The sequence below is a fragment of the Mustela lutreola genome, chromosome 9 (assembly GCF_030435805.1).
Source record: "Mustela lutreola isolate mMusLut2 chromosome 9, mMusLut2.pri, whole genome shotgun sequence".
NCBI lineage: Eukaryota > Metazoa > Chordata > Mammalia > Carnivora > Mustelidae > Mustela > Mustela lutreola.
Genome location: NC_081298.1, coordinates 67,064,501 through 67,090,104, shown reverse-complemented (window position 1 = coordinate 67,090,104; position 25,604 = coordinate 67,064,501). Strand labels below are relative to the sequence as shown.

At 47.2% G+C, this 25,604-nt stretch overlaps 1 protein-coding gene across 8 annotated transcripts in view; it reads left to right on the top strand.

The window, feature by feature from the left end:
- PRKCE (protein kinase C epsilon) overlaps positions 1-25,604 on the top strand; it is a 536,368-nt gene that overhangs the window by 366,461 nt on the left and 144,303 nt on the right. For all 8 annotated transcript variants that reach the window (XM_059134569.1, XM_059134570.1, XM_059134572.1 and 5 more), the window contains 4 exons: positions 1,850-1,979; positions 18,757-18,899; positions 21,311-21,407; positions 24,063-24,259. In XM_059134569.1, coding sequence (XP_058990552.1) covers positions 1,850-1,979; positions 18,757-18,899; positions 21,311-21,407; positions 24,063-24,259 — 567 coding nt within the window. The remainder of the gene's footprint in view (positions 1-1,849; positions 1,980-18,756; positions 18,900-21,310; positions 21,408-24,062; positions 24,260-25,604) is intronic.

Sequence of the window (25,604 nt, the reverse complement as noted above, 5' to 3'; positions counted from 1 at the left end):
GGCTGAGGTGGGAGATACCCCCTTGCCTCTGAGTCTGTGACCAAGTGCTTTCTGGTTGTCCTTCTTGGCCCGTTGGCAGCGAATAGACGTCACCAGTGAAGTTTGTCCCCACATGTGGCATGTGTCCCAAGGGAGAGAAGTTGCCAAGGATTGAGGATGGGGGCTGTGAGTTTCTCTGCCTTGTGGAGTTCTTGCCTGTCCCAGGGCTCACAGGGCCAGGCTCCTAGGGCATTGCTGCACCCACCAGGGTTGGGGAGAGATGGGGGAGCCCTCTGCCAGGGAGCCTAAGTTTCTCTCCCTGCTTAGTGCCTGTGTGTTAGCGCCGAGGACACACCTCTCCCCGGGCTTCCAAGGGTGGGGACCGCCCAAGGCTCTCCGTGGCATCACCTTCCTTTCTTCTTCACCTTCCAGTGATTTCTTTCTCTTCTTCCCTCCCATGGCCTCTGCGTTGGTCTCACTTGCCCCCGTTTCCACGTCTTCGCGGCAGAGCAGCGTGTGCACGTGTGTACCTGTGTGTGCGCGGCTCTCATGCTTGTTTCCACAGCCTCCAGTTCTGTGGCTCGTGCTTATGCCCTGTCCTCCGCCCACCATCCTCTGATACTTTAGCATCCTGGGTGCTCCCGGCTGAACCTCCGAGTTCCTGGGCGCTCCCCCACCTCTTCACCTTTGTCTGTCACCTATATCCCTTTGTGAGCCTCTTCCTAGGACCCCCAAGTCTGTTCTCAGTGTGGGTCCACCACATCTTCAGCATTTGCAGGAAAAGAGTGGCTACAGTGATGCACGCCCTTCAGGGTGAGCAGGTTGACATAGAGGAGGAGACCCAGAAAGGCAGACCATGCCAATGACCCCTCACTTCTATGCGTCTTATCCCCTGTGCCCCCTCCCCCCACCCCCTGCAGCCCTGTGACGTTCAGTGGGACGGGGCTGCCATCCTCATTAGCCAGATCAGGAATCTGAAGCCCCAAGAAGTCTGGAAACTTCCAAGACCTCACAGGTAGTTGGTGGCAGACACAGGCCCACAGATCAGAATACACCTGCCCCCCCACCCCGGCCTTCCCCCTCCACCTTACCGCCTTCTCTTTACTCCTTTTAAATAATCCCTAAGTGGCAGCATGCTGCTGAAAAGGCCTGGGCTCTGAATTTACACTCGTGGGCCTCAGATTCTGCCTCTGCTGCTCATCAGCTTACCACCGTGCTTCTTAATCTCACACGGCCTTAATTTCCCCTGCTGGAAACTCAGGCCAACAAGGGCGCCTGCCCCGCGGGGTGCCGGTGAGGTTTAATGGCGACAGTGGTGCCTGGCCTGTATGCAGTCCCCATACCTCCGTGCCCTTGGGGGCGCATGGCTCTGGGTTGGCAGGCTTCACCACAGCTACTGCCTGTCCTAACTGGAGACCTTCACTTTCCGCAGCTGTGCTGGGGCTTCAGGGTCTTTGTAGAATCCGTCTACTACCATGCGGCCAAAACGGCCTCACTGCGGCCTCCAGGCACAAAGCAACCTTGAGAAACACGGTGACATCTCGTGAACAGCCATAATGTGAGGTGCGCATTGTGTGCCATGTGCCGTGAAAGATGGAAGCCCGCTGTCCTGGGGGGACCTCACTGGGCAGTGGGCCTGGCCTCACAAGGTCCAACAGAGAGGTGGGGAGTGAGCGAAGGGTATCAGGAGCAAATGCCCCCAGAAGGTTCTCTGCACCTGGTTTCTCGCAGCAGCTTTCGGAGCCAAGCTCCCACCTGCCCCATTCGGTGGCCAGGCCTCTGGGAAAGCCGGCCTGTAGGAGCTCCAGCAGTAAGCAGGCCACCATGTGAGCGAGCCTGTTAGTGACCCTGTGTTTTGCCATCCCTGCAGGTGGGCTCTCAGCGGTTCAGCGTCAACATGCCCCACAAGTTCGGGATCCACAACTACAAGGTCCCCACCTTCTGCGACCACTGTGGGTCCTTGCTCTGGGGCCTCCTACGGCAGGGTTTGCAGTGCAAAGGTAAGGCACCCTGGGCCATGCCCTCGCTCTGCCTCCCACCCCCTCCATACTCCTGTGTCCCTTCCGTCTCCTCTTTTTCGAAAATTCTTGGTGTTCAGAGCCTCTCAGGTAAGTTCCACGTTTGGCCAGAGGATGGAGTACAAGCCCTTGTTATGGTCTCATTACTTACTGGCGGATTTGTTCAGCAATCTCTGTAGGGAGCAGCCAAGGAAACTCCACAGAAGGAATGCTAGGAGCAAGGTGTCCCTCTTCCGTCTTTAAGACCATGAGCAAGCTGGGGGAGGGGACACAAGTTGAGTCTATAAAAGTGGAGAAATAATTAAAGGAAGAGATACACTGGAGCAGAAGGGAAGCATATTTCTGGAGTTAGGCCAGGAAATAAGGAATGGATATCCTTCTGTCACAATCCGTGCTTCCAAGCTTACTCTGGGAAGGAACCATGCTAGGACACTGTCACATACAGCATCTTATTGATGCTGCACAGACCTGTTTGTACTTGATGTTATTCCCATGACCCTGAGTCTCAGAGACCAAATGACTTGTTCACATCACACGGCTGAGTAGCAGGAATAAGGTTTGAACCTTGACTCTTGAGTCTCGAGTTCCTTCCTGTTTCCTGCTGTCCCGCTCGTGAATTGCCTTCGGCTCCAATGAGATGGGAAACAGCACGTGATCAGAGGGGAAGGTGGGAACATGCTCCGGGGGTCTGGATGGAGTGCCCTGTTCCACGAGCTGGCCCAGCAGGCACGCGGAGTGTGGACGCCCATACTCTCCATGGAGCTGTCCGGCTGTGGGGTGTTCTCACTGCAACTCGGGCGGAGGTCTACACTGAGTGTTTGCACTTGGGATTTATCCATGTCGTGGGTAGTGCTTGAAGCTGTAAAGTTCATGTCCTCCCCAGAAGGGCCTTGAGTGTGAGAAGAGAAGGTAGGTAGCGCCCTGAGGTCTGGGGGAGGAAGGGGACGGGCATCAAGGCCAAGCCTGCGCACAAGGCGGGAGGGTCTCAGGAAGAGTCTTGAGGGATGGCATCGTGGAAGCCAAAGGAGTAGAGAGTATTTAAAAAAATGTTTAAGGGAAGGGCTAAGTGGTGCCAGATGCTTCCAAGAGGTCACTGAAACTAAGAAGTGGAACGCGGGGTCGGATGTAACTAGTAGGAGGTGACTAGCGACCTTGACAGGAGCTGTCTGGGTGGGATGGAAGCCAGACGGAAGACGAAGCGTTCTCTCCGAATGCTTCCTGTAATGAGGGAGAAGACCGTGGAGAACGGGAGATTAATGAGCCCGGAGGGGGAGGGGTGGGCCTGGGGGAGAAAGACGAATAACCCTTCCTCCCAGCCGGACGGAAAGCCCCGAGACCAGGCCTGGACACAGATACACCTCTTGGCATCGGGGACAGGAGGTGAGGGGACAAGAGGATCCTTTAGGTTCTGAATTGTTGAGGGCATTCTGTGCAGGGAGAGTTCCCTGGTCTTCGGAACCGGGAGATCCCTCTTGGAGTTGAGGTAAGAAGTAGGTGCGGGTGGTGTGAGAAGAGGGGTGACGGTTGGAAGTGGCTGTGTGGGGGGCTGAGGGCACCCTGACATGGGGCTAGGACGGGGTGCTGGCCGTGGACGCTTCGCTGCCCTAGGTGAGCTGCCCGTTCAGACCTCCCTATCCAGTGTTCTGGAGAAGGGACCCTGACACAAAGAAGCATGGCTCACCTGAAATCCTTCTTGATGCTAAGTGACTTTAAGACAATGGAAGAGGAGGACGTAAGAGTGGGGCTAGGGGAGGAGTGAGGAGTGCTGCACCTGGGCGAGGTTGAGCGGAGCTGCGGGAAGCACACAGCCTGCTTTGGCTGGGACTCTGATGAGGCCTTGTCTGGCATTCAGTAACTGTATTAATGATTGATCTGTCTGGGGAGTCTAAAGGAAGGCACTGTCATCTCAGAAATATTGACATCTTTAAAAAGTGGCCCAGGTGCCTGGATGTTGCCGCCAGGGCCCTGGGGTCCCTGGACGACTCTGGAAGAAGGCAGGGCCCAGGATGTGTCTTCAGCTGTTTTTGGCAGGCAATGCTCGCACGTCTGCTCGAGCCAAGGCGGGGCGGGGGGGGGGGGGGGTCCAGGCTACCTGTTTCCAGGAGCCCAGGGCAGCGGGGGGGAGGGGGAGGCAGGCCCCACAGACCCTGAGGCTGTTTAGAACGTAGGGTCTCCAGCACACATTTGCAGATCTCCCTTCTCCAGTTCCTCCGTTACCACGATGGGCTCGCTTCCCCTTGCTCCTTTCCTCACCCCACTCACTCTCCCCTGCCCCTCAGTTAATGCAGACTGTTTTTTGGTTTGGTTTTTTTAAGAGCAGCTTTAAGTCCTACAACAAAATGGAGAGAAATGTGTGGACATTTCCCATCTACCCCCTCTGCCCCATCCCCATGTGCACACAGCCTCCTCACTGCCATGTCCCCCCACCGAGGGGTCCGTGTGTTTCAGTTGCTGAACCTATATTGCTAAATTGTTACCCGGGTAACAAATTGTACACACCAGGGTTCACTCTTGGCATTGGATGTTGGGGGAGCTTGGACAGCTGTGTGAGAACAGGAGTCCTCCCTCATCCTACAGAGTGCTCCCCTGCCTCAGGTCCACCATGTTGTCTTCTCTCTTTGGATCCCTTCTCGATCTCACATCTTTTTGCCCTGCAGCCCTCGTACCCTGTGGAAAGGGTACGAGAAGAGGCCAGGGCAGGGCCTGAGTCTGCTTCTGCTGCTGTGATTGCTAAAAAACAACCGAGGATTAGAGAGCTGCCCAGGGTCCCGAAGCATCACAGGATGTTGGTGCTCCCCCCACCCCAAGGACTCTGATCTGTGCACCGTGCCTTCTCCAGCTCCAGAACCCTCCATCAACTCCCCACCTCTGTGGGGTCATGCTGCCTTGCTACCCTAGGCTGGGGCCCATCCCCTGGTCTATGGCTTTCGCTTTATTGCCCATCCCATTCCTGGAAATAGGGTCACAAGTGGTCAGTGGAACAGCTTTCTTGAGAGCTTGGGTCTATAGGGAAGGATCCACAAGACTATCTTGGTCACTCCCTCTGGGTTTGGGGGTTGTGCCCATACTTCTGAGGACCATCCCTGTGTGGACCAGGTAGGAGGTACAGAATCACCCTGTTGTATGGGAGCAGGAGTGGAGAACTGGAGAGACTGGACCGTGTGCACAAGGAGGTTACAGCCAGGGACCTCTGGGGACCCACCTGTGCCCTCTGGGCTGCCACCTCCCTGTCACCCCACGGCCCAGAGGCACCAGGCCCTGGGAGAATGCACACAGACCATTGTTGCATAACCGAGCCCCTTGGTCGAGGGTAGAAGAACACCAGCACTGAGTGAGGGGACAAAATATTTCCTTCCTGTCTTTTTACTTGGGTTTCAAGTGCCTGTTGAGTCTGAGTCTCTCTCCAAACTCGTTTGTGGGTCTGCCTGAGCCCCCCGCCCCGGCCACCCAACTACTGTTAGACCAGAAACTAGAAACTGACTCCAAACCTTCAGATACCAGCATCCATCACTAAGGCCCTGAGGCATTTGAATCATTTCTGTTTTTCACTTTTTTAACTGTGCTGCTTCTCCAACCTGACTTCACCTGCACCATGAACCTGCCTAGGCACACCCCCCACTCTTTTTTGGTTTAATTGATAGCATATATTTATTCTTAGTTGTATGTAGCACATTGGACTTGTCTAGGCCCTTTTGCACTGGTGCTTTATTTTTCCACTGACTCATGGAGTCAGTCCCCCTGGAGGGACAGACACCTAAGACCTTGTGATTTTTGTTTTCTTCTCTAAAGAAGGTGAGCGATTCTACTTGCCTTATAGAGCACCTCCCCTTTCTCTTCTGCCCGTGATCCCACACTCACATCTCCAGCCCCGCTGCCACGAAGTCCTCAGCACCAGGGGGCAAGTTAGCAGAAAGCCGGAGCTCTCTACACAGCTCCCAGCGTGCCCTGCGGGGGCCTGCGGAAGCCCCAATTGTTTCTCATCCCTGTGTGAGACGGGCTCCCCTGCACCAGCCTGTCTGCTTGGATTCCACCTCTGTTCCCAGGCAGGGGTAACAGAACACTGGGGAAGGGTCTGGCCTAGAGATTCCCAAAGAAGCCCCTTCTGGGCCCCCTGCCCTTCTCTGAGAGCCCGTTTTAATAACTGCCGTGATCTGAGGCTGCTTTCATGGAATGAGGGCTCAGAGTATCCCTTGCTCTCCAAGAAGGGATGAGGAAGGGGTCGTTGTGTTGGAGGACCAATGACTTAGGGATTTGTGGTCCGTCAAGATCACAGGGCAGGTGTCTGGGAAGCTGTTTTGGTCCTGACTGCATGATCGCCCGTTTGGGCAGCGGTAGGGAAGTCACTCTGGCTTCCTTCTAATCTCCTGGGCTTTCTTCTAAGCTCAACTGCCCTCCTGTCTTCTGAGAACTGTAATGACAATGAAACTCCCTCCCTCCTCCCTTCTCCTCTGTCCCTCCCTCCTCCTCCCTTCCTCACACCTTCCCTCCCTCCCCCCACTCCTTCCTTCCTCCTCCCTCCCTTCTTCTCTGCTTTCCTCCTCCTTCCCTTCCCTTCCAGCCCGTTCCTGTCCTTCCTTCTTCCTCTCTCACTCCCTTCCTCCTTCCTTTCTCCCATCTTTCTTCCTTCCTTCTTCCTTTTAAAAAAAAAAAAAAAAAAAAAAAGTGTTTTGGATATTTAAAAAACTTTAAACACAGAAAAAAGGATTTTTATTCTCATCATTTCTGAGCGTGTTAGTCCTTAATTATTTTCCTAACAACGAGGCTCCTTGTCGTAACTTCAAGTTTTGCTTGGGTTTTTATTTTTTTTATTTTTTTTTATTTTTATTTTTAAATATTTTATTTATTTATTTGACAGAGAGATCACAAGGAGGCAGAGAGGCAGGCAGAGAGAGAAAGAGGAGGAAGCAGGCTCCTGGCTGAGCAGAGAGCCCGATGTGGGGCTCGATCCCAGGACCCTGAGACCATGACCTGAGCTGAAGGCAGAGGCTTTAACCCACTGAGCCACCCAGGTGCCCCTGCTTGGGTTTTTAGAATGAAAAAAAAAAAAGAACAAATTTCAAAAAAAGAAAAAAATTCTTGCTCTGGAAGATTCTAGCAAGACTTAATTATCTCTATATAATAGATGCTGAAGTCCTTCTTCATGTTCTCTTTCTACTTCCATCCCTAGACTTAAATTCAGTGGGTCCTTCCATGGCTGTGTGGTGTACGTTTGCTTCATGGATATCTAAACTCAGTCGCTCTCTCACTCGCTCACTGTCTCTGTGTTGGGTTTCTGGTGCTGCATAACAGACTGTTCCAAAAACCTAGTGGCTTAAAACCACCAGTGTTATCTCAGAGTTTCTGTCTAGATGCAGCCCAGCTGAGTGCTACTGACTCAGGGTCTCTCATGAGCTTGTAGGCAGGCTGACAGCTGGGGCTCCAGACTCACCTGAAGCCTTGACTGGGCGAGGATCCCTTCCGATCTTGCTCATGTGACTATTGGAGCCCCAGGTCCTCGCTGGCTGTTAGCCGGGCTGCACACATCCATTCCTTGCCACATCGGCATCTGCCCAGGGCGGCTCACAATATGGTAACTGGCTTCCCTCAGAGCATGCAAACAAGAAAGTGAGTGAGGATGCTCAAAACAGAAGCCACAGTCTTTTGTAGCCTGATGTCAAAAATGACACTCCAGCACTTTTGACATTTTCTGTTCACACACTCATTGGGAAACAATAACATAAGGGAACAGATGCCAGGTGGAGGTCATTGGGAACTGTCGTAGAAGCTGTCCGTGCTCCCCCTACACACACACACACACACTCTCTCTCTCTCTCTCTCTCTCTTACCTCCTCTGTGAGGGCTACTTTGACCACCCTTTGAACAACTCATCTCTTACCTTCCATCAGCTTCCTCTGCTTGCTTTTTCTTCCTGACAGTTACCACCTTCTAATATTACAAATTACTTCTTTTTCTTTACATCCTTCAGAATATGAAGATCCATGATGGGAAGAGGGTGTTTTCCACCCACTTAGCTCTCTGTTTCCCCAACACCTATAGCAGTGCCTCACACGTTGACTCTCAATAAATATTTGTTAATTAAATCCTCTGTACATCGCTCCGTAATCCGCTTTTCCACCAGTGTGACTTAGACTATTTCCGAGTCAGTATGTATAGGCCTACTTTAGTCATTTTAGTGGCTGATTAGTGTCCCATGTTATGAACATTCCACGTGTGACTGCAGCATTGCCCTTTTGAGGGACACTGACTCGTTTCTGTATCCTCACTATTTTCTGCTGCTTCCCACACCCTTGTGCACGCATCCTCCTGCTTACGTGTGAGTAGTTATGGAAGAAAGGCCCCTAGAAGTCCTGAAATAATGTTAAACCTCAGTCTTTCTATGGTTGAGTCCCACGAGGAGGTAATTACATACGGGGACTTCTGTTTGTTTGTTTTTAAATAAAGTCACGTTGGCTAACTGCTTTCCCTTCTTTCACCTTGGCACTGAATTTTACGTGATTGGACAATGCTTGCGTAGAGAATTTAGGATTTCAGACACATCATACCTACTGGGGTCTAGTCCGATAGTTGCCATTATGCTGCCTATGTTCAGCCGCTCCCCTCAGGGTTAGTATTCATTTAAAAGCTTGACACCCTACATTGTGCAAGGCATGGAGAACTTGGAGATAGAGCATTACTTTAACTTTCTAGAAACTTCCACTTGGGTGGTAAACATGAACAAGTTAAATAATAGTCAAGCAGCCAGTCAGAAATAAGGGGGAGCAATTCATGGACAAGAGAGGCCCTCAGGACTCGGGTGGTCAGGCCAGGCTTTGGAGAGAGAGGGGGGCTTCAGATATACCATGAGGGAGGAGAAGGACCTGAACAGGAAGGAGGGCAAAAGGGAAGGCATTTTAGGTAGGCAACCAGCTGTACGTTGAGGGCATGAAAGGGCATGGGAGGCCCATGAGGGCATGGAAGGAAGAAGCAGCTCAGTGCTCAGCACTGAAATGCCACAGGAGTCCGCTTGGTTGATTTGGATTCTGTGGCAGGAACACCTGGCGATGCCAGGGGCCATGCTCCCAAGGTTGGTGGAGGGTTCTGCCAGGGTTTTCATCCAAAGAACGCTGGGCAGCAGACAGTTGACTAGTCAGTCTCTGGAAAGCTTTGAATGGTGGTTCCAGTGTAATCAGGACTCCCAGATCTCTGTCCGGTGACATTTGGTACCCAGTGTGACCCCCAGGCAGTACCCCTCTACCCTCCCTTCTTCGTCTTCCTCCCGGGACCCTACAGCCTCTCACTCCTGCCAACTTGTATGACACAGCTGTTTCATACGTACACAGCTTCCCGTTGACAATTGTTTGTCCTCCCTGTGAGCACAGCGTCGCCGACTGTGACCAGCCATGAAATCGAACCAATGCCCTGACTCATGCTCAAGGGCCAAATCAGCCCAACATAAAGAGATTTCTGCCGGACACACAGGCCTGCCTGTCCTCAGGCGTGGCTCTGTCATTGCTCTCAGAAGGTCATCTCCCTGCCTGGAAGAAATTCCCAACAGGGGCGCCTGGGTGGCTCAGTGGGTTAAGCCGCTGCCTTCGGCTCAGGTCATGATCTCAGGGTCCTGGGATCGAGCCCCACATCGGGCTCTCTGCTCAGCAGGGAGCCTGCTGCCTCCTCTCTCTCTGCCTGCCTTTCTGCCTACTTGTGATCTCTCTCTGTCAAATAAATAAATAAAATCTTTAAAAAAAAAAAAAAGAAAAGAAATTCCCAACACTCTGACGGGCCTTAACACCATCCTCGATCTTAGCTAAGGAAAGGGTATAGACGCGGCAATAAGATCCCTCCGAAGGCCACTAGAATGGATGATAGGAAATATAGGTCCTGTGCTGCAGCACCGTTCAGAACGGAGCAGGAGCTCAACAACCATGAGTACCTGGGTGGTAGTAGAATCATTATTCTCCTAAAAACCCTGCTCGATTTCTCCCCAGCGTGAATTATCTGGATGAAACCACTGGAAATGAACATTCGAGGCAGCCTGGACAGGGAAGCCTTTGAAAAGCCAGTATTGGCAGCCCCGGGCTAATGGCCCTTGGCCTTGGTGTTCACCAGCAACAGTGAGGTGGGAATTGGGGAAGGACAGTTTGGGTGGTTGGTTTGGCCCCCATTAATGTGAGTGAACATCCAGTTTCTTTCGGTTCCAGCGAGCACGCCCACTTTATTTTCACTGGTCTTCAGCCTCTGGGCATCACCCCCAGCCTCGGGGGGACCCATTATGGCTGCCTGAATTACCTCCAGTTCCCCTTCCTCAGCCAGCTTTGTTCTCATGTTTCCAGACTTTTCAAAGTACTTTCAAAGTCACTATCTTTTTTTAAATTTAACTTCAATTAGCCAACATACAGTACATCATTCGTTTCAGATGTAGTGTTCAACGATTCATCAGTTGCGTACAATGCCCAATACTCATCACATCATATGCTCTCCTTAATGCCCATCACCCAGTTACCCCATCTCCCCACCCACCTCCCTTTCCACAACCCTCAGTTTGTTTCCCAGAGTTAAGAGTCTCTCATGGTTTGTCTCGCTCTCTGATTTCTTCCCAGTTTTCACTGTCTCGTGCCATCCATTTGAACACATCTTTGAGAATTTTTTATATATATTAAGAAAACTATATGGCTCTCCCAGGGAAGTGACAGAGTTTTTAAAAAATAGAAAGCAAAAATCTTTGAAGAAAAAAAAATAGTGTTTTAAGAGTAAAAAAGTGAAGATGTCTCCCCAAACCATTTCTGTTTCTGCTGACTTGCCAGTTTAGGACAGACAGGTTTAGCATTTTAACAGCAGAGGGCGCCAGAGGCCAAATTATGTAGTTACATTGCCCTTGCTAAGAAATTGTTTACATTTTGGTTGCTTTGTTCTTGTCCTTACTGTCACCTCCTGAAGAGGCAAAAGAAAGCGTTCATGGGCCTGGTGGGCAGGGGCTGGTGAGGTAAGCTGAGCGTCAAAGGGTAGCTGCTGCTGTGGGGAGTGGGATTGGGAAGGTAGGGCAGAGTCCTGGAGTGCAGGATGGGCCTGAGGATTTCCAGACATTGCTGGCAAAGATCCAGTGAACCAAGTCAGCACCGTGGCTAGGCTGTGGCTCAGCTTTCTGATATGTTTATATTGTCTGAGAAAGACTCCTCCTACCAGCACCCCTGCCCTGCCCCCTCATCTTTGGTTCTGTGGGCCTGAGCTCCATAGCTCAGCTTCAGCCTTCCAAGCCTGAGCTGGGGTGGGGGGTCTGTGCTGGCCCTCCCTCCAGGCCAGTGACAGGCCAAGTGGGGCCAGAACGAGGTCCAGCCACTCTCCTTGGTTTCATTCAAAAAGTTTTGTCTGTCTGTGGTTTTTTGTTGTTGTTGTTGTTGTGTGTTTTAATAGACTTGGACTTTTAGAGAAGTTTTAGGTTCAGAGCAAAATTGAGGGGAGGGTACAGAGGTCTCCCATCTCCCCCCACCCTCACACACAGTTTCCCCCACTCTCAGCATCCCCCACCGGACAGATACGTTTATTACAATTCGCAGACTCACACTGACCATTATTGTCACTCAGTTTATTTTAGGATTCGCTCTTGAGGTTGTACATCCCATGAGTTTGGACCAGTATATGATGCCCTGTGTTCACCATTATAGTATCATACAGAATCATTTCACTGCCCGAAAAATCATCTGCGTTCTGCTGCTTCTCCCCAATCACTGGCAACTGCTGAGCCTTTTACAGTCTCCGTAGTTTTTCTTTCCCACATGTCATGTGGTTGGAATCAGACAATATGGAGGCTTTTCAGATTGGCTTCTTTAACTTGGCAATATGCATTTAAGGTCCCTCCACATCTCTTCACAGTTCAGTAGATCATTTCTGTTTAGTGTTGAGTAAGATTCCATTGTCCAGATGTACCAGTTTATCCATTCACCTGCTGATGATCAGCCTAGTTGTTTCCAAGTTTTGGCGATTAGGCATAGAACATCCATGTGCAGGTTTTCATGTGAACGTAAGTTTTCAGTTCATTTGGGTAAATTCCAGGAGTCTGAGGGCTAGATTGTATGATAGGGTATGTTTAGTTTTGGAAGAAACTGCCAGACTGTCTTCCAAAGTGACTATACCATTTTGCATTCCTACTGGCAATGAATGAGAATTCCTGTTGCTTCCTACATACCTTCCCCAGCATTTGGTGTCAGTGTCTTGGATCTGGGCCATTCTTAGAAGCGTGCAGCGGTGTCTTCATTGTCGATTTAATTTGTTGCACTTCCCTCGTGACATATGATATTGGCATCTTCTCCTATCCCTGGTTGCCATCTGTATGTCTTTGCTGAGGTTTCTGCTCAGGTTTTTGCCCATGTTTATTTGGATGGTTCATTTTCTTATTGTTGAGTTTCAAGAATTCTTTGTGTATTTTGGTTAACAGTCTTTAATCAGATGTGTATTTTGCAAATATTTTCTCCCAGTCTATGGCTTATCTTATTCTCTTGATATTGTCTTTTGCAAACCTGAAGTCTTTAATTTTAATGAAATCTAGATATCAATTCTTTCTTTCACTGATCAGGCCTTTGGGGTTGTATTTTAAAAGTCATCACCATACCTAACATCATCTAGATTTTCTTCTACCCCCTAGGAGTTTCAGAGTTTTGAATTTCATTTTTAGGTCTGTGATCCATTCATTTTTGTGAAGGGTGTAAAATCTGTGTCTAGATTCATTTGTGTGTGTGTGGATATCTAGGTGTTCCTGCACTGTTTGTTGAAAAAAACTATGTTTGCTCCATTGTATTGCCTTTGCTCCTTTGTTAAAGAGGGGTCGTATTATTATGGGGATCTCTTTTTGGTTCTCTATTGTGTTCCACTGATCTGCTCCTCTACTCTTTCACTAATACACACTGTCTTAATCATTATACCTATAGAGTAGGTCTTGAAGTCAGGTAGTCTCAGTCCTCCAACTTTGTTCTTTACAATATTATGTTTGCTCTTCTGGGTCTTTGCCTCTCCATGTAAACTTTGGATTCCTTTTATCATTACCCACAAGATAACTTTATGGGATTTTGATTGAGAATGCCTTGAGAAGAGTTGACATCCTAACAATACCAAGACTTCCTACTCATGAATATGGAATATCTCTCCCTTCATTTAGTTCTTTTCTGATTTCTTCCATCACAGTTTTACTCACATAGACTTTGTACATATTTTGTTAGATTCACACCTAAGTATTTCAGGTTCTTAGGTGCTAATATAAATATCATCATATATTTAATTTCAAATTCCAGTTGTTCTTTAGTGGTCTACATGAACATGATTGAGCTTTGTATATTACCCTTATATTCTGCAACCTTGCTATAATCACTTACTGGTTTCAGATTTTTGTCAGTTCTTTGTTTTCTATATAGACAATTGTGTCATCTGTGAATAAAGGCAGTTTTATTTCCAATCGTTACACCTCTTATCTCCTTTTCTTGTCTTATTGCATAATCTAGTACTTCCAATAAAATATTGAGAAGGGGTAGCGGGAGGGGGGAGAACCTTTCCTTGTACTTAAAACTAGACAGCTTCTAGTTTTTCATCAGTAAGCATAATATTAGTTGTAGATTTATTGTAGATGTTCTTTATTAAGTTGAAGTTCTTCTGTATTTTTTGGCTGCTAAAAGATTTGAGCATGAGTGGGTGTTGGATTTTGCCAAATGTGTTTTCTGCATCTATCTATGGGTTTATGTAATTTTTCTTCTTTAGCCTGTTGATGTGAAGGATTACATTAATTGATTTTCAAATGTTGAACTTGTTTTACATACCTGAGATAGATCCTACTTGTTTATGGTTTATATTTCTTTTTATGCTGTGTTGGATTCAATTTGCTGGTCTGTTGTTGAGGATTTTTAGGTTTATATTCATGACAGATATTGAGCCATGGTTGTCTTTTCTTGTAATGTCCCTTCTGTTTTCATCTTTTAGAAGATATTATAGAGAATTGATATAATTTCTAATTTAAATATTTGGTAAAATTCACCAGTCAACTCATCTGGGCTTGGTGTTGTCTGTGTTGGAAAGTTATTAATTATTGACTTGATTGCTTTAATACACATTGACCTTTTACATTATCTATTTCTTTTGTGAGTTTTGGTAGATTGTGCCTTTCAAGAATGGTTTTCCTGTATCCTGCTAATTATGAGAAGTTGTGTTTTTATTTTCAATCAGTTGAAAATATTTTAGAATTTCTCTTAGGATTTCTTCTTTTACCCATGTGTTATTTAGCAGTGTGTTATTTAATTTCCAAGCATTTGAGGGCTTTCCAATTATGTTTTTAGTTTTGATTTCTAATTTAATTCCAGTGTGGTCTGAGAGCAGACTTTGTATGATTTTTTAAAAATTCTTTTACATTTGGTAAGGTTTGTCTTATGGCTCAGAATGTGGTCTGTCTTGGTAAGTATCGCATGTAAGCTTGAGAAGTATGTGTATTCTGCTGTTGTTGGATGAAGTAGTTGCTAGACATAGTAATCAATTTTATTCAGTTGACTGCTAATGCTATTGACTTCAACTATGCTTTTACTGATTTTCTGCCTTCTGGATCTGTTCATTTCTGATAGAGATGTGTTGATGTCTCTAAACATAACAGTGGATTCATCTGTTTCTCCTTGCAGTTCTGTTTTTGCCTCACATATTTTGATACTCTGCTGTTAGGTGCATGCACATTAAAGATTTAATGTCTTCTTTGAGAATTGACTTCATTTGCTATTCCTGATAACTTTCCTTGCTCTGAAATCTGCTCTGTCCATATTAATATAGCTACTCCTGCCTTCTTTTTATTAGTGTTAGGACAGTATATCTTTCTCCATGCCTTTGATCTCTATGTGTCTTATATTTAAAGTATGCTTCTTATAGATTAAATATAATTGGGTCCTGTTTTTTTTTTTTTTTTTTTTTTTTTTTTTTTTTTTTTTTAAATTTTTTATTTTTTATAAACATATATTTTTTTATAAACATATATTTTTATCCCCAGGTCTGTGAATCACCAGGTTTACACACTTCACAGCACTCACCAAATCACATACCCTCCCCAATGTCCATAATCCCACCCCCTTCTCCCCAACCCCCTCCCCCCGGCAACCCTCGGTCCTGTTTTTTAATCCACTCTGACAATCTCTTTTAACTGGCATATAGTGGAACCTTGAACAACATGGGTTTGAACTGTGTGGGTCCACTTGTAAGTGGTTTTTTTTTTAAATGTACTATAAATGTATTTTCCTTATTTTCTTAGTAGCATTTTCTTCTCTCTAGCTTTGTTGAAAGCTTTGTTGAAAGTATACAGTATGTATTACATACAAAGTATGTCTCATCAACTGTTTATGTTATCTGTAAGACATCCAGTCAGCAGAAGGTTATTAACAGTTAGTGGGAGTGATTTTGAGGCAGTCAAATGTTATATTTGTATTTTCAACAGTGCAGGGGATCAACACCCCTATTTGCTGTTTTGTTCAAAGGTCAACTGTATTTAGACTGTCGACTTTTAAAGTGATTATTGATATAATAACTACCATTTTTGCTCCTGTTTTCCTTGTTTGACGTCCTTGTTCTTTGTTCTTATTATTATTTTCCACTTTCTTCTGCTTTTTGTGTTTTCAGTTGAATATTTCATATGATTCCATTTTCTCTCCTTTTTTTTTTAACATATCAGTTACTTTTCTTTTTTTACTGATGTTTGTGGTTGCCCCAGAGTTTGTAGTACACATTTACAACAAATCCAAATCCACTTTCATATAACATTCTAATGCTCAATAATTAATGCAAATAAATTATAACAACAAAATAATCATAATTTCTCCCTCCCATTCCTTGTATCAGTGCTGTCATTTCACTTATGCATAAGCATCCATATTTATATACATAATTGGATATATTAGTTGCAGTTATTTTGAGAAACTTATTTGTGAGATCAGTGAAGAAGGAAGATAAAAGTTTCTCCTGTAGTTTTTCTTTCTTTATGTAGATCTGAGTTTCTGACTGATAGTTTTCCTTCTCCCTGAAGAGTTTCTTTTTACTGTCAGTGAATTGTCTAAATTTTTATTTATCTAAGGGAAGTCTTTATTTCTCCCTCACTTTTTTTTTTTTTTTTTTTAAGATTTTATTCAGAGAGAGAGATCACAAATAGGCAGAGAGGCAGGCAGGGTTGGGGGGTAAGTAGGCCCCCGGCTGAGCAGAAAGCCGATGTGGGGCTTGATCCCAGGACCCTGAGACCATGATCCGAGCCAAAGGCTGAGGCTTTAACCCACTGAGCCACCCAAGTGCCCCCTCTCTCACTTTTGAAGAATAGTTTCATAGGGTACAGAATTCTACATTGGTGGGGGGGTTTTCTCAGTACTTTATATATTTCACTCTGTTATCTTCTTGTTTGACTGGTTTCTGGGGATGAGTCAGATGCAGTTCTTATCTTTGCTCCTCTGTAGGTCAGGTATAATTTCCTTCTGGCTTTTTTCAAGATTCCTTTCCTTTATCTTTGATTTTCTGAAGTTTGTATGTGACAGGCTTAGGTGAAGTTTGTTATTATGTTTTGTTTTTATCTTATGTCCTGCTTGGTATTCTCCAACCTACCTAGATCTGTGGTTTGGTGTCTGACAGTAATTTGCAGATATTCTCAGTCATTTTTGTTTCAAATATTTCTTCTGTTTATCTCTGTTTTCTTCATCTGGTGTCTCCATTATACACATTATACCTTATATAGCCCCACAGTTCTTAGATAGTCTGTTTCTTTTATTTCATGGGGTTTTTTTTTTGTTTTTTTTTTTTTTTTGTTTTTTTTTATCTTTGCTTCTGTTTTGGGAGTTTCTTTTGGCCTATCCTCAAACTCAGAGATTATTTCCTCACGTGTGTCATTCTACCAGTGAGACAAGCTATGACATTCTTGTTTTCTCTTAGTGTTTTTGATCTCTAGAATTTCCTTTTGATTCTTTCTTAGAGTTTCCATCTCTCTGCTTACATTGCCCATTTTTTCTTATGTGGTATCTAATTTATTGATAAGAGCCCTTAGTATAGGAATCAAAACTGTTTTAAATTCCTGGTCTGAGGGGAGTCTAGGTGGCTGACTCAGTTGAGCATCTGACCCTTGGTTTTGGCTCAGGTCATGATCTCAGTATTATAAGATGGAGAGATGGAGCCCCACATTGAGCTCAGTACAGAGCCTACCTGTCCCTGTCCCCCCTGCCCCTCTGCCCACTCTCTTTTTCTCTCTAAAATAAATAAAATCTTTAAACCAATAAAAATAATAAATAAATAAATTCCCACTCTGATAATTCCAACATTCTTGCCCTGCTGTGTGTTTGCTTTTTAGAATGCCTTTTAACGTTTTCTAGATAGCTAGACATGCTGTGCTGAGTGAAAGGAACTATTTACTATGTAGTAAATAGGCCTTTAGTAATGCATTGGTGAGGGTATGGGTGAAGGGAAACATTCTCTAGTCCTATGATAAGATCTCAGTCTTTCCATGAACCTGTGCCTCTGAACTATGACCTTTCTAAGTGACTCACAAGGGACTTTTTCCTCCCCCCTGAGGTGGGGCAGGATGGCTGGTGTGGGCTAGAGTTGGATATTCTCTTCTACATGAAAGGCTATAAGGAGCTGGGGTGGGTATTTCCCTTCTCCCACATGGGACACTAAACAGGCTAGAGTAGGGTATTTTCCTCCCCTGAGGTAAAGTAGGATCTGATAAAACTACAGTAGTTTAGGCTGTGGTAAAATAGTTCCTTCTAAAAGCAGGCCTTGTTGAGAGCAGAGTATTCTGGTTTATTTCAAAATGGTTCCTTTTCCCCTCCCCCTGGCAGAAGCATAAGGGAATTTTCTCCCCTGTGTTGGATGTCAAAGTCGGAGAAGCAAAAGTAACACAGGTGTGGGAGGCCCCTATACTGGGTCTGCCCAGAGTTTGGACTCAGCCTTGTCCACTCTGAGACTCCAGCACTTGGCCAGCTTCAGATCCGCTCTCCCTGAGCCAACCCTGGTTCCCACAGATGTTCTTGCTGGGGAGTTTCTGCCCAGCGAGTTGTGGTTCACAGTAGCTGCCCATCTGTCTCGTTCATGTAGGGGGCAGCAGTGTGCCCTGTAACGTTACTCCTCTAGTAGATCTGAGAAGCACTTTTGATTTTTGTTAGGACCCAGCGACATTGTCTCAGCTCTTTACATGTTAGACTGGAAACCAGAACAGTTGATGTCTTCACTCTTGATGTCCTACACCGACAACTAAATGATGTGGGCAAAAAAAGATTTTCAGGCACAGCTTTTGTTCCTTCAAATCTGGATATTAGATTTGAAAGGTGGCTTGGAGGTCACCTTGTTCAATGTCCTCATGTTCAGATGAGCATCCCAGTAGGCTCAGCTGTGGGCACTGTCCTGGTAATATTCCCACATTTTAGCAAAGTAGTAGAGCACACTATATATATGCAACCCATTTGGGCTCAGAATACAAATGAATGTTCTCCAAATAAACCGGTTAATTCTCATACCATGTTCTGATTTCTAGAAGGAACTAGAATGTGATATTTATCCATAAACAGTCTGTGTGGTGTTTTAGCTCTGTATGGTGTTTTGATGGATGCTGTTTTAGTTCTGTGTGATGAGATGACAGGTGATTTTTATTTTTCTCTTTTTGTCTTTTTGCGTTTTTCCAAATTCTATCAAATGAACATGTATTACTTTTACAATCAGGACCAAAAAAAAAAAAAAAAAAAAAAAACAAGGTAACGTTTTAGGTCATGAACGTTGGAAGACTCCTCTCCGTGTCTCCTTACAGTCTGCAAGATGAACGTTCACCGACGCTGTGAAACCAACGTGGCCCCCAACTGTGGGGTGGACGCCAGAGGAATTGCCAAAGTCCTGGCTGACCTAGGCGTCACTCCAGACAAAATCACCAACAGTGGCCAGAGGAGGAAAAAGGTAACTGGCTATTTGGAGGTGTTTCTGGAGCTCTTTGGAGGCCACCAACCCTGTGCTGGCTTCCTGAGAGCACCCCTTCTCCTCCCCAGAGTGAGGTTCCGAGATCCTTGGGTTTGAGACACAGCATGAGCTGAAAGGGAATGAAAAAAATGGTCAGGCAGGTGACATTAAAGTCTCCTTCAGTTCTAGAAGTGGAGGAAAAATGAAGCAAGTCACAGGGGTTCTGTTCTTCTCCCTACTGACTCAACTCATCTTGGAGATGAGGACTTTGGAATTCCCTCTAGAAAAAGCACAACACTAGACAAGGAAGTAGGCTTATCTGGCTCCAAGACTGGCATGAAAGCAATGTCAGTGTTTGAACTTTGCCCCTAGTGTCATGGTAATGAGGATACAGGGATAAAGAGCTGGGACCACACTCTTTTCTAGGGAGCAGGCCAAGAAGATTTATGGTAGTGCCGTCCAAGGGATATTGTTAATGCCCCACCACATGAAACAGCTGGGCCTTTCTTTGGAGACCAAAGCCTCCTGTCTCTATCCATGTTACATTCTAATGTCAGTAGGAAGAGATCCATTTGCTGAGATGCTCTTTTGGTAAGTCAGGGCCCACAGATGTACACAGAGCTCAAGGCATCCATAGCATTTCTTTTGAAGGTCCTTCCTGGCCTTGGCTTCCAGCCCAGAAATTGTAAGTCTTTAAAAGAGTAAGTTATGAGAAAATCAGAACCATGTTTACTGGGCAAGAAATCCTGGTGGGGGTTGGGGCCAGGCAGTGATCCTCATTACCTATTATCAAGCATTCTCAAGCACTTATCAGAAAAGCAAGTCTGTTTCAGGGTGCATCTCAGAAGAGCCCTTTCCCTTGAATGGAGAGGTTTGGATTCTTTCCATCTTCTTAAACTCCTCCCTCTCTACCTGCCCAATAAGCAAAGCTGATTTGCAAGGGTTGGGAAAAAAGAACCCTCTTCTCCCTGGTCGCTTAGCTATGAGATTTTGTGCTTCTGGTGGCTCTTAGCTCTGTAAATCCCACGAGTGGAAATGGAGCTCAGTTGCAAGCAAAATGTCAGCACCCAAGAATGTTATGCCCCCACCAAAGCGGCAGGTTAAGCAAACACCCTGTCATGACAATGTCGGACACACACATTTATGAGCTCTAGGGAGAGAGCCCTTCATGGGAGAGAATGACTTTTCTCCTTGCTAGAAGGAAATTGAGACAGAATTGTAATTAATTATCATGAAACATTTAAGAGAAAACACAATACACATCCGCTCTCTCCCCCGCAATTTACACGGGCCATGATACCAATAACCAGGCACCGTCTGTCTGTCTGTCTTAGATTGGGGGGAACCTCGTGTTAAGAAGCTAACATGGAGAAATTCAGGAAGAGATGAGTTAAAGACCAGAGGATTCTGAAATTTTTATTGCTGGATCGCTTCTGGTGCAAAAGCTGGAAAAAGCCACGTGACCAAGTAGTAGCTCAGCTTCATGTGAGAGGAAGGGAGAGAAGTGCCCTTGGTCAGAAGCTAAAAGGGCTTCTTGGCAAGAGCGTCAGGCTTGCCGGAGCGCTGCTTGTCTTCACGTTGGCCCTTGCAAGTGGTCCACTGTGCAGAGAGGACATGTGCAGTAGGCTAGGAGATCAAGGGTAAAACAGAGCAGAACTGCGTGTAACCGCTTAGTCCAAACCTCTGACTTTAATGGAACTTAACATGGTGTGTCAGCATCTCACTAGACTTTACTGCGGGGTGCTGTATTAAAATTTGCCAACCAATTTCAACACATCTAAAAATATGAAGCTCAGTAAATATTTTTTATTTATTTTTTATATTTATATTTATAAATTTTATTTATTTATTTATTTATTTATTTATTTATTTATTTATTTATTTATTATTTCTACTACAGACCAGAGCCTGTGGTCTGCCTGAGCAGAGTGCCCCACACGGTATCCACATGCAGAGGCCATTAGCTAAATATAGCTGAACAAGACGATGGATAAAGGCCCAACAGGTGTTAGAGGCAAATGTCGAATTGCTTTAGGTGTAGTAACTTGTTTGGCTTGCATAGGCAAGGGAGGTTCTGATGGAAGGGGACAGGTGTGCTTGGGTAGAATGAAATTCGAACAAATTGCAGCCTCTCTCTTTTTAAAGTTTTGATTTTGACTCCAGTTAGTTAACATACAGTGTAATATTAGATTCTGGTATACAGTGGAGTGACCCAACACTTGCATACACGGCCCGGCACAGTCTCTTGTCTTCCCTTTCACTGTCAAATGAAACCTGAGTCTGCTTCCAGAATGTCAGTTCAGCAAGTGCTGCTGGGTGCCGGGCTCCCTACAACACCTCTACGCCTCCAACCTCGGGGCAGCTCCCACCCTCCCTTCTCACGTCTCCCCTCTTTCTCTCCCTCCCTCTAGCTCATTGCTGGCGCTGAGTCCCCACAGCCCACTTCTGGAAGCTCACCATCGGAGGAAGATCGATCCAAGTCAGCACCCACCTCCCCTTGTGACCAGGGTGAGGCCCTCAGATTGGCCCTGTTACCTCTGAGCCATGTCATTGGAAGGCCGGAGGAGCCTGAGGCCTCTCCACCCTTGTTCCACCCTTGTTAACTGGAATGGAGGCCCAGGAAGGCCTTCAGACACCCTCTCCCTACTGACTCTTTAGCTGGTCTTTCTCTCTGCAAGGCTGTCTTGAGGGACAGACACTTTGAACTGCTGTGCTTGCCTTAAGCACAGGTCCAGGCCAGGGTAAGAGAGAAAGAGCACGTGATATTCTAGCTCTTTCTTTACCCTCACCTCCTTCCAGGGTGCCAGGTGTAGGAAGGTGCCCCGGGGCCTGCTCCCAGACCTGACCTTCCACCCACCATGCCACTCAGCTGAGTGCTACTTCCCTCCATCCTGACTCTGATCATCACCCCTGAAACCTGAGAACAGGGCAATTGTTGGGGAAGAGGCGTCATCTCCTCCTGTGGCCGATGGATGGGCAGGGACAGACACAGGAAGCTGGAGAACAGAGGAAGAGGAGGGAAGAAGGCAGCTCTCGGCCCAACCCCTTCCCAAAACTCAGGTTTCCTTCTTCCTCACATGAATATGCTTAACGATGTTGAAGTTTCTGAATGCTCTAGGCATCCCAGAATGCTGAGGGTTTCAAACTTTCGCTTCTGGGGACCAGATGTCCCCAGAAAGGGATTCATGCTTCTGCAGAGCAAGAGTAATCATCATTGCGTGACAAGTGGGACTGGATTTTCTGTAACCTCTTTGCGTTCATTATCTTAATCTTACGCTCACACCGACTCAGGGATGCCTCATCCCTGTCCCAGTCCCCGTGTCACAGGCTGGGAAGTGAAGATCAGAGTCTTAAAACGTTCTGTGCAAAGGTCTGGAACTAAGTCTGTGTTAAGGGTGAGATCATTCCCCTCCTGGTTTCGGGACCCCCATCTCAGAATCTGTGCCATCAAACCCTCCCTGAGGGTCATTGCTGTGACCCACCTCGGATTAGCCAGGAGTGAACAAAACAGCTGCAAGGTGTGTGTGCCCTTCCTGACGCCACAGACCAATGGGTCTGAGTCTCTCTTCTTGCTGCTCGGATTAGCCTCCTGCATCTTTACACTCCGCTTCATTCCAAAAAAGATTCCAGTGGTCAGCTGGGGCCTCCCAACTAGTAGGTATTATCCTGCAGCCCATGTAGGTGTTTTTATGCATCCTTTTGAGTGCTGAGACCTCCTTTGAGAGCTTCAAGGAGACAGCATTTCTGTCCCCCCAGGACGAGCGAGGGGGAGCGTCATTTCTAGGCCTGGCTGCTCCCAGACCTGGCAGGTTGTAGTGCCTGTGACTGTCTCTGCTCAGGACAGTGGTGTGGGCACCGGTGGATGCAAAGACCCTCTTACCAAGACGTGGCATCGCCACAGGAAAGAGATAACACACAGTTTCTTTTCCTTCCGTTGTAATGACATTTTCTTCAAGCTTTGGAATCCCTAAACACCCAAGTTCTGTTTTCCAAAATCTGTTTTATATTTTGCCTTGGAAACTGAGACCTTTAGCTGTTTGCTGAGACTAGAAGTTATACTTTGTAAGGAAAAAGTGCTAAGAAGTGGCTCATTTGGCAAGGCAGAGCCTGAGACTCGGGAGCCAGTCCCCCTCCCCCGCCCCCACCCCAGCAGATCTAAGAAAGATCCAGATTCCTTGCGCAAGCTATCATAGGCCTCCATCCTTGTGCAGGGAAGCTGAAGATCTCTTTCTGTCAAGCAACACCAGGTCTTCACGCCTCATTCTGATTCCCAGGTGTTAATAATCTGCATTCCCCTTCCATCTTCCCAGTTTTTCACAAGCATCTCTTAAAATCGGATTTTGCTTGTGGTGCCCAGTTCTGCACTGAGAGGTGTGTGTGTCTTGGTGAATGAACAGCTAACAATAAAGCTTGCTCAAACAGGAAAGGTCAAAGGGTCATCCAGTGTTATCACGGCAGGGTAGTTCAGGTCATGTGCTCCGCAGGGGCACAAGACTGCCCCGTGGTTGTGAAATTGTACTGAGGAATCCCTGCCCCATCTGAGATAAATTCGTAACACGTCACTCTCGGACAGCAGTTCTTCAGGTAACGAGAAGCCCTGGCTCATTTGGCTGAATACCCTTGTGGGAGATAGGCAGTAGAGTAAACGCACCAGTGAGACCAAGTAAAGTCCTTTACAATTCCGGGACTTCCAGTCCTAGCTTCTGGTACAGCTGGACCACCTGTGATTACTGCGATGACAATTCTCGATCGGTCATTGCTCTCATCTTCAGAGGGAGTCTGAAGGGAGACTGTTGTCTTTGAGACTCCGCAGGGTCCCAGAGAAGGTGGGGGTTCCTGCACTACACCTGGCATAACAGAACAGGCCACTGGCCAGAGGGGGCTTGTGGAGAGAGGGCCAGGTTTCTGTGTAATCTGAAAGTCTTGGCCGTGGGGAGCTGTGTCCTCGGCCTCTTGGCCTCCCTAGGCCCTGCTATGGGCTAGGTGCCCATGAAAGCATGGGGAGCAAGTGAAGGAACCCGTGGAGGGCTGCCATGCTGCATCTGCTGATGGGCTGAGACCCTACGGTGGGAGGCCAGGGGAGTGTGGTCTGGGGCCCGCGGCCTGCTGGGAAGGGAGCCTGAGGTATGCACTAATGCAAGGTCTTGTCTCCCTTGGCCCTAGAAATAAAAGAACTTGAAAACAACATCCGGAAGGCCTTGTCTTTTGACAATCGAGGGGAGGAGCACCGGGCAGCAGGTGGTGCCGGCCAGCTGACGAGCCCCGGCGAGAACGGCGAAGTGCGGCAGGGCCAGGCCAAGCGCCTGGGTCTGGAGGAGTTCACCTTCATCAAGGTGCTGGGCAAAGGCAGCTTTGGCAAGGTCTGTGGCATGCGCGCGTACACCCGCTGACTCTGCCCCGTGGTGTTGCCTCATCTGTCCGATCTAAGGAAGATGAGGCTGTGAACATTTCAGCCTGGTCTTGTTGCGTCTTCCTTCTTTCTTCCATGGAAACGGCCTGCGGCCAAGCAGGTGGGAGCCGGGGATCTGCTGCTGGTTAGCTGTGGGACTTCCGGCTAGTAGTCACCTAGCTTCTCCGGGACTCAGTTTTTCTCATTTGTCGAATGGGGCCACAGGCATCAAGGGAGGTTGTGGGTGGGGGGGGAGAAAAGGCACCTGGGAATATTTTAATTACTTTACTTGTCTTGGCGTTTCTATGACCGGCCATGGTAGCACTGCATTTCTTCCCTCCTTCAGAGATCCATCTGAAATTTTGGCTTTAATTCAGGACCAAGACTTTGAAAATGAACTCTGGAATCCCTGCCCTCCGTGAACTTCGGGCTCAGAGCAACTCTGGGCATGTATTATTTTGAAAGTTAAATGCTATTTAACTGACTTTTCTGGCATTTACTAAAGGCTGTTTATCCTGTGTGTGTGGCAAGAGAATGAGAATAATCATCTCTTGGCTTGGATTTTGCCCTTGGTGCTGTTTTCCCTCTCCTGGCCCACACGGAGACCAGCCAAGCCGTGCAGTGTGTGTGTGCCGAGTGAAGCTTTTGGGGGAATCGGGCCCCGTTCTGATGGCTCAGTGACATGGGGAGATAATCCTTGTGCATTTTAGAAGGAAGACAGGAGGGCAGAGGGCCCAGGATACTGTGGCTAACACTTCAGCTGGGATCCCTGATCATTCCCTTGCGCTCTGCACAGATGGAGTCGCTGGAAGCTGCCTTTCCACACCCTGTTCTTGGGCCCAGGCCCGTGGGCCTGGCGGCTCCCGAGTCACGTTCCCTCACGTGTCCTGGGCTCTTGAAAGCAGCAGCCTACAGATCAGCCAGCGACCTGAGCTGCAGAGCCGCTCTGCTGAAGGGAATGGCTCTGGAAGCCTCCAGGGCGTGGGCCTTCCTTCCAGCCCCTCACCTGGCCCCATCTCCTCCTGACATCTCTGTAGTGGGAAGGTAACCAGAGGAGCGTACTTAAATGCAGATGCTGAAGCAATCACATTCTTCAGCGACTGAGTCAATAAGAAACTGGCCCCAGTGCCCTGGTCCAGGTGTAACTGGGGGATGTGGGTGGGTTTAATTTTGAACAAGAGTCAAGGGAAACAGGCAGGCTCAGAGTTTCCAGATCGCCATACTGTGTAGGCAGGATGTGAACTTGGATGACTGTGGACCATTTCGTTGTTTTTTTTTTGTTTTGTTTTGTTTTTTTATTTCACAGACATAGATCA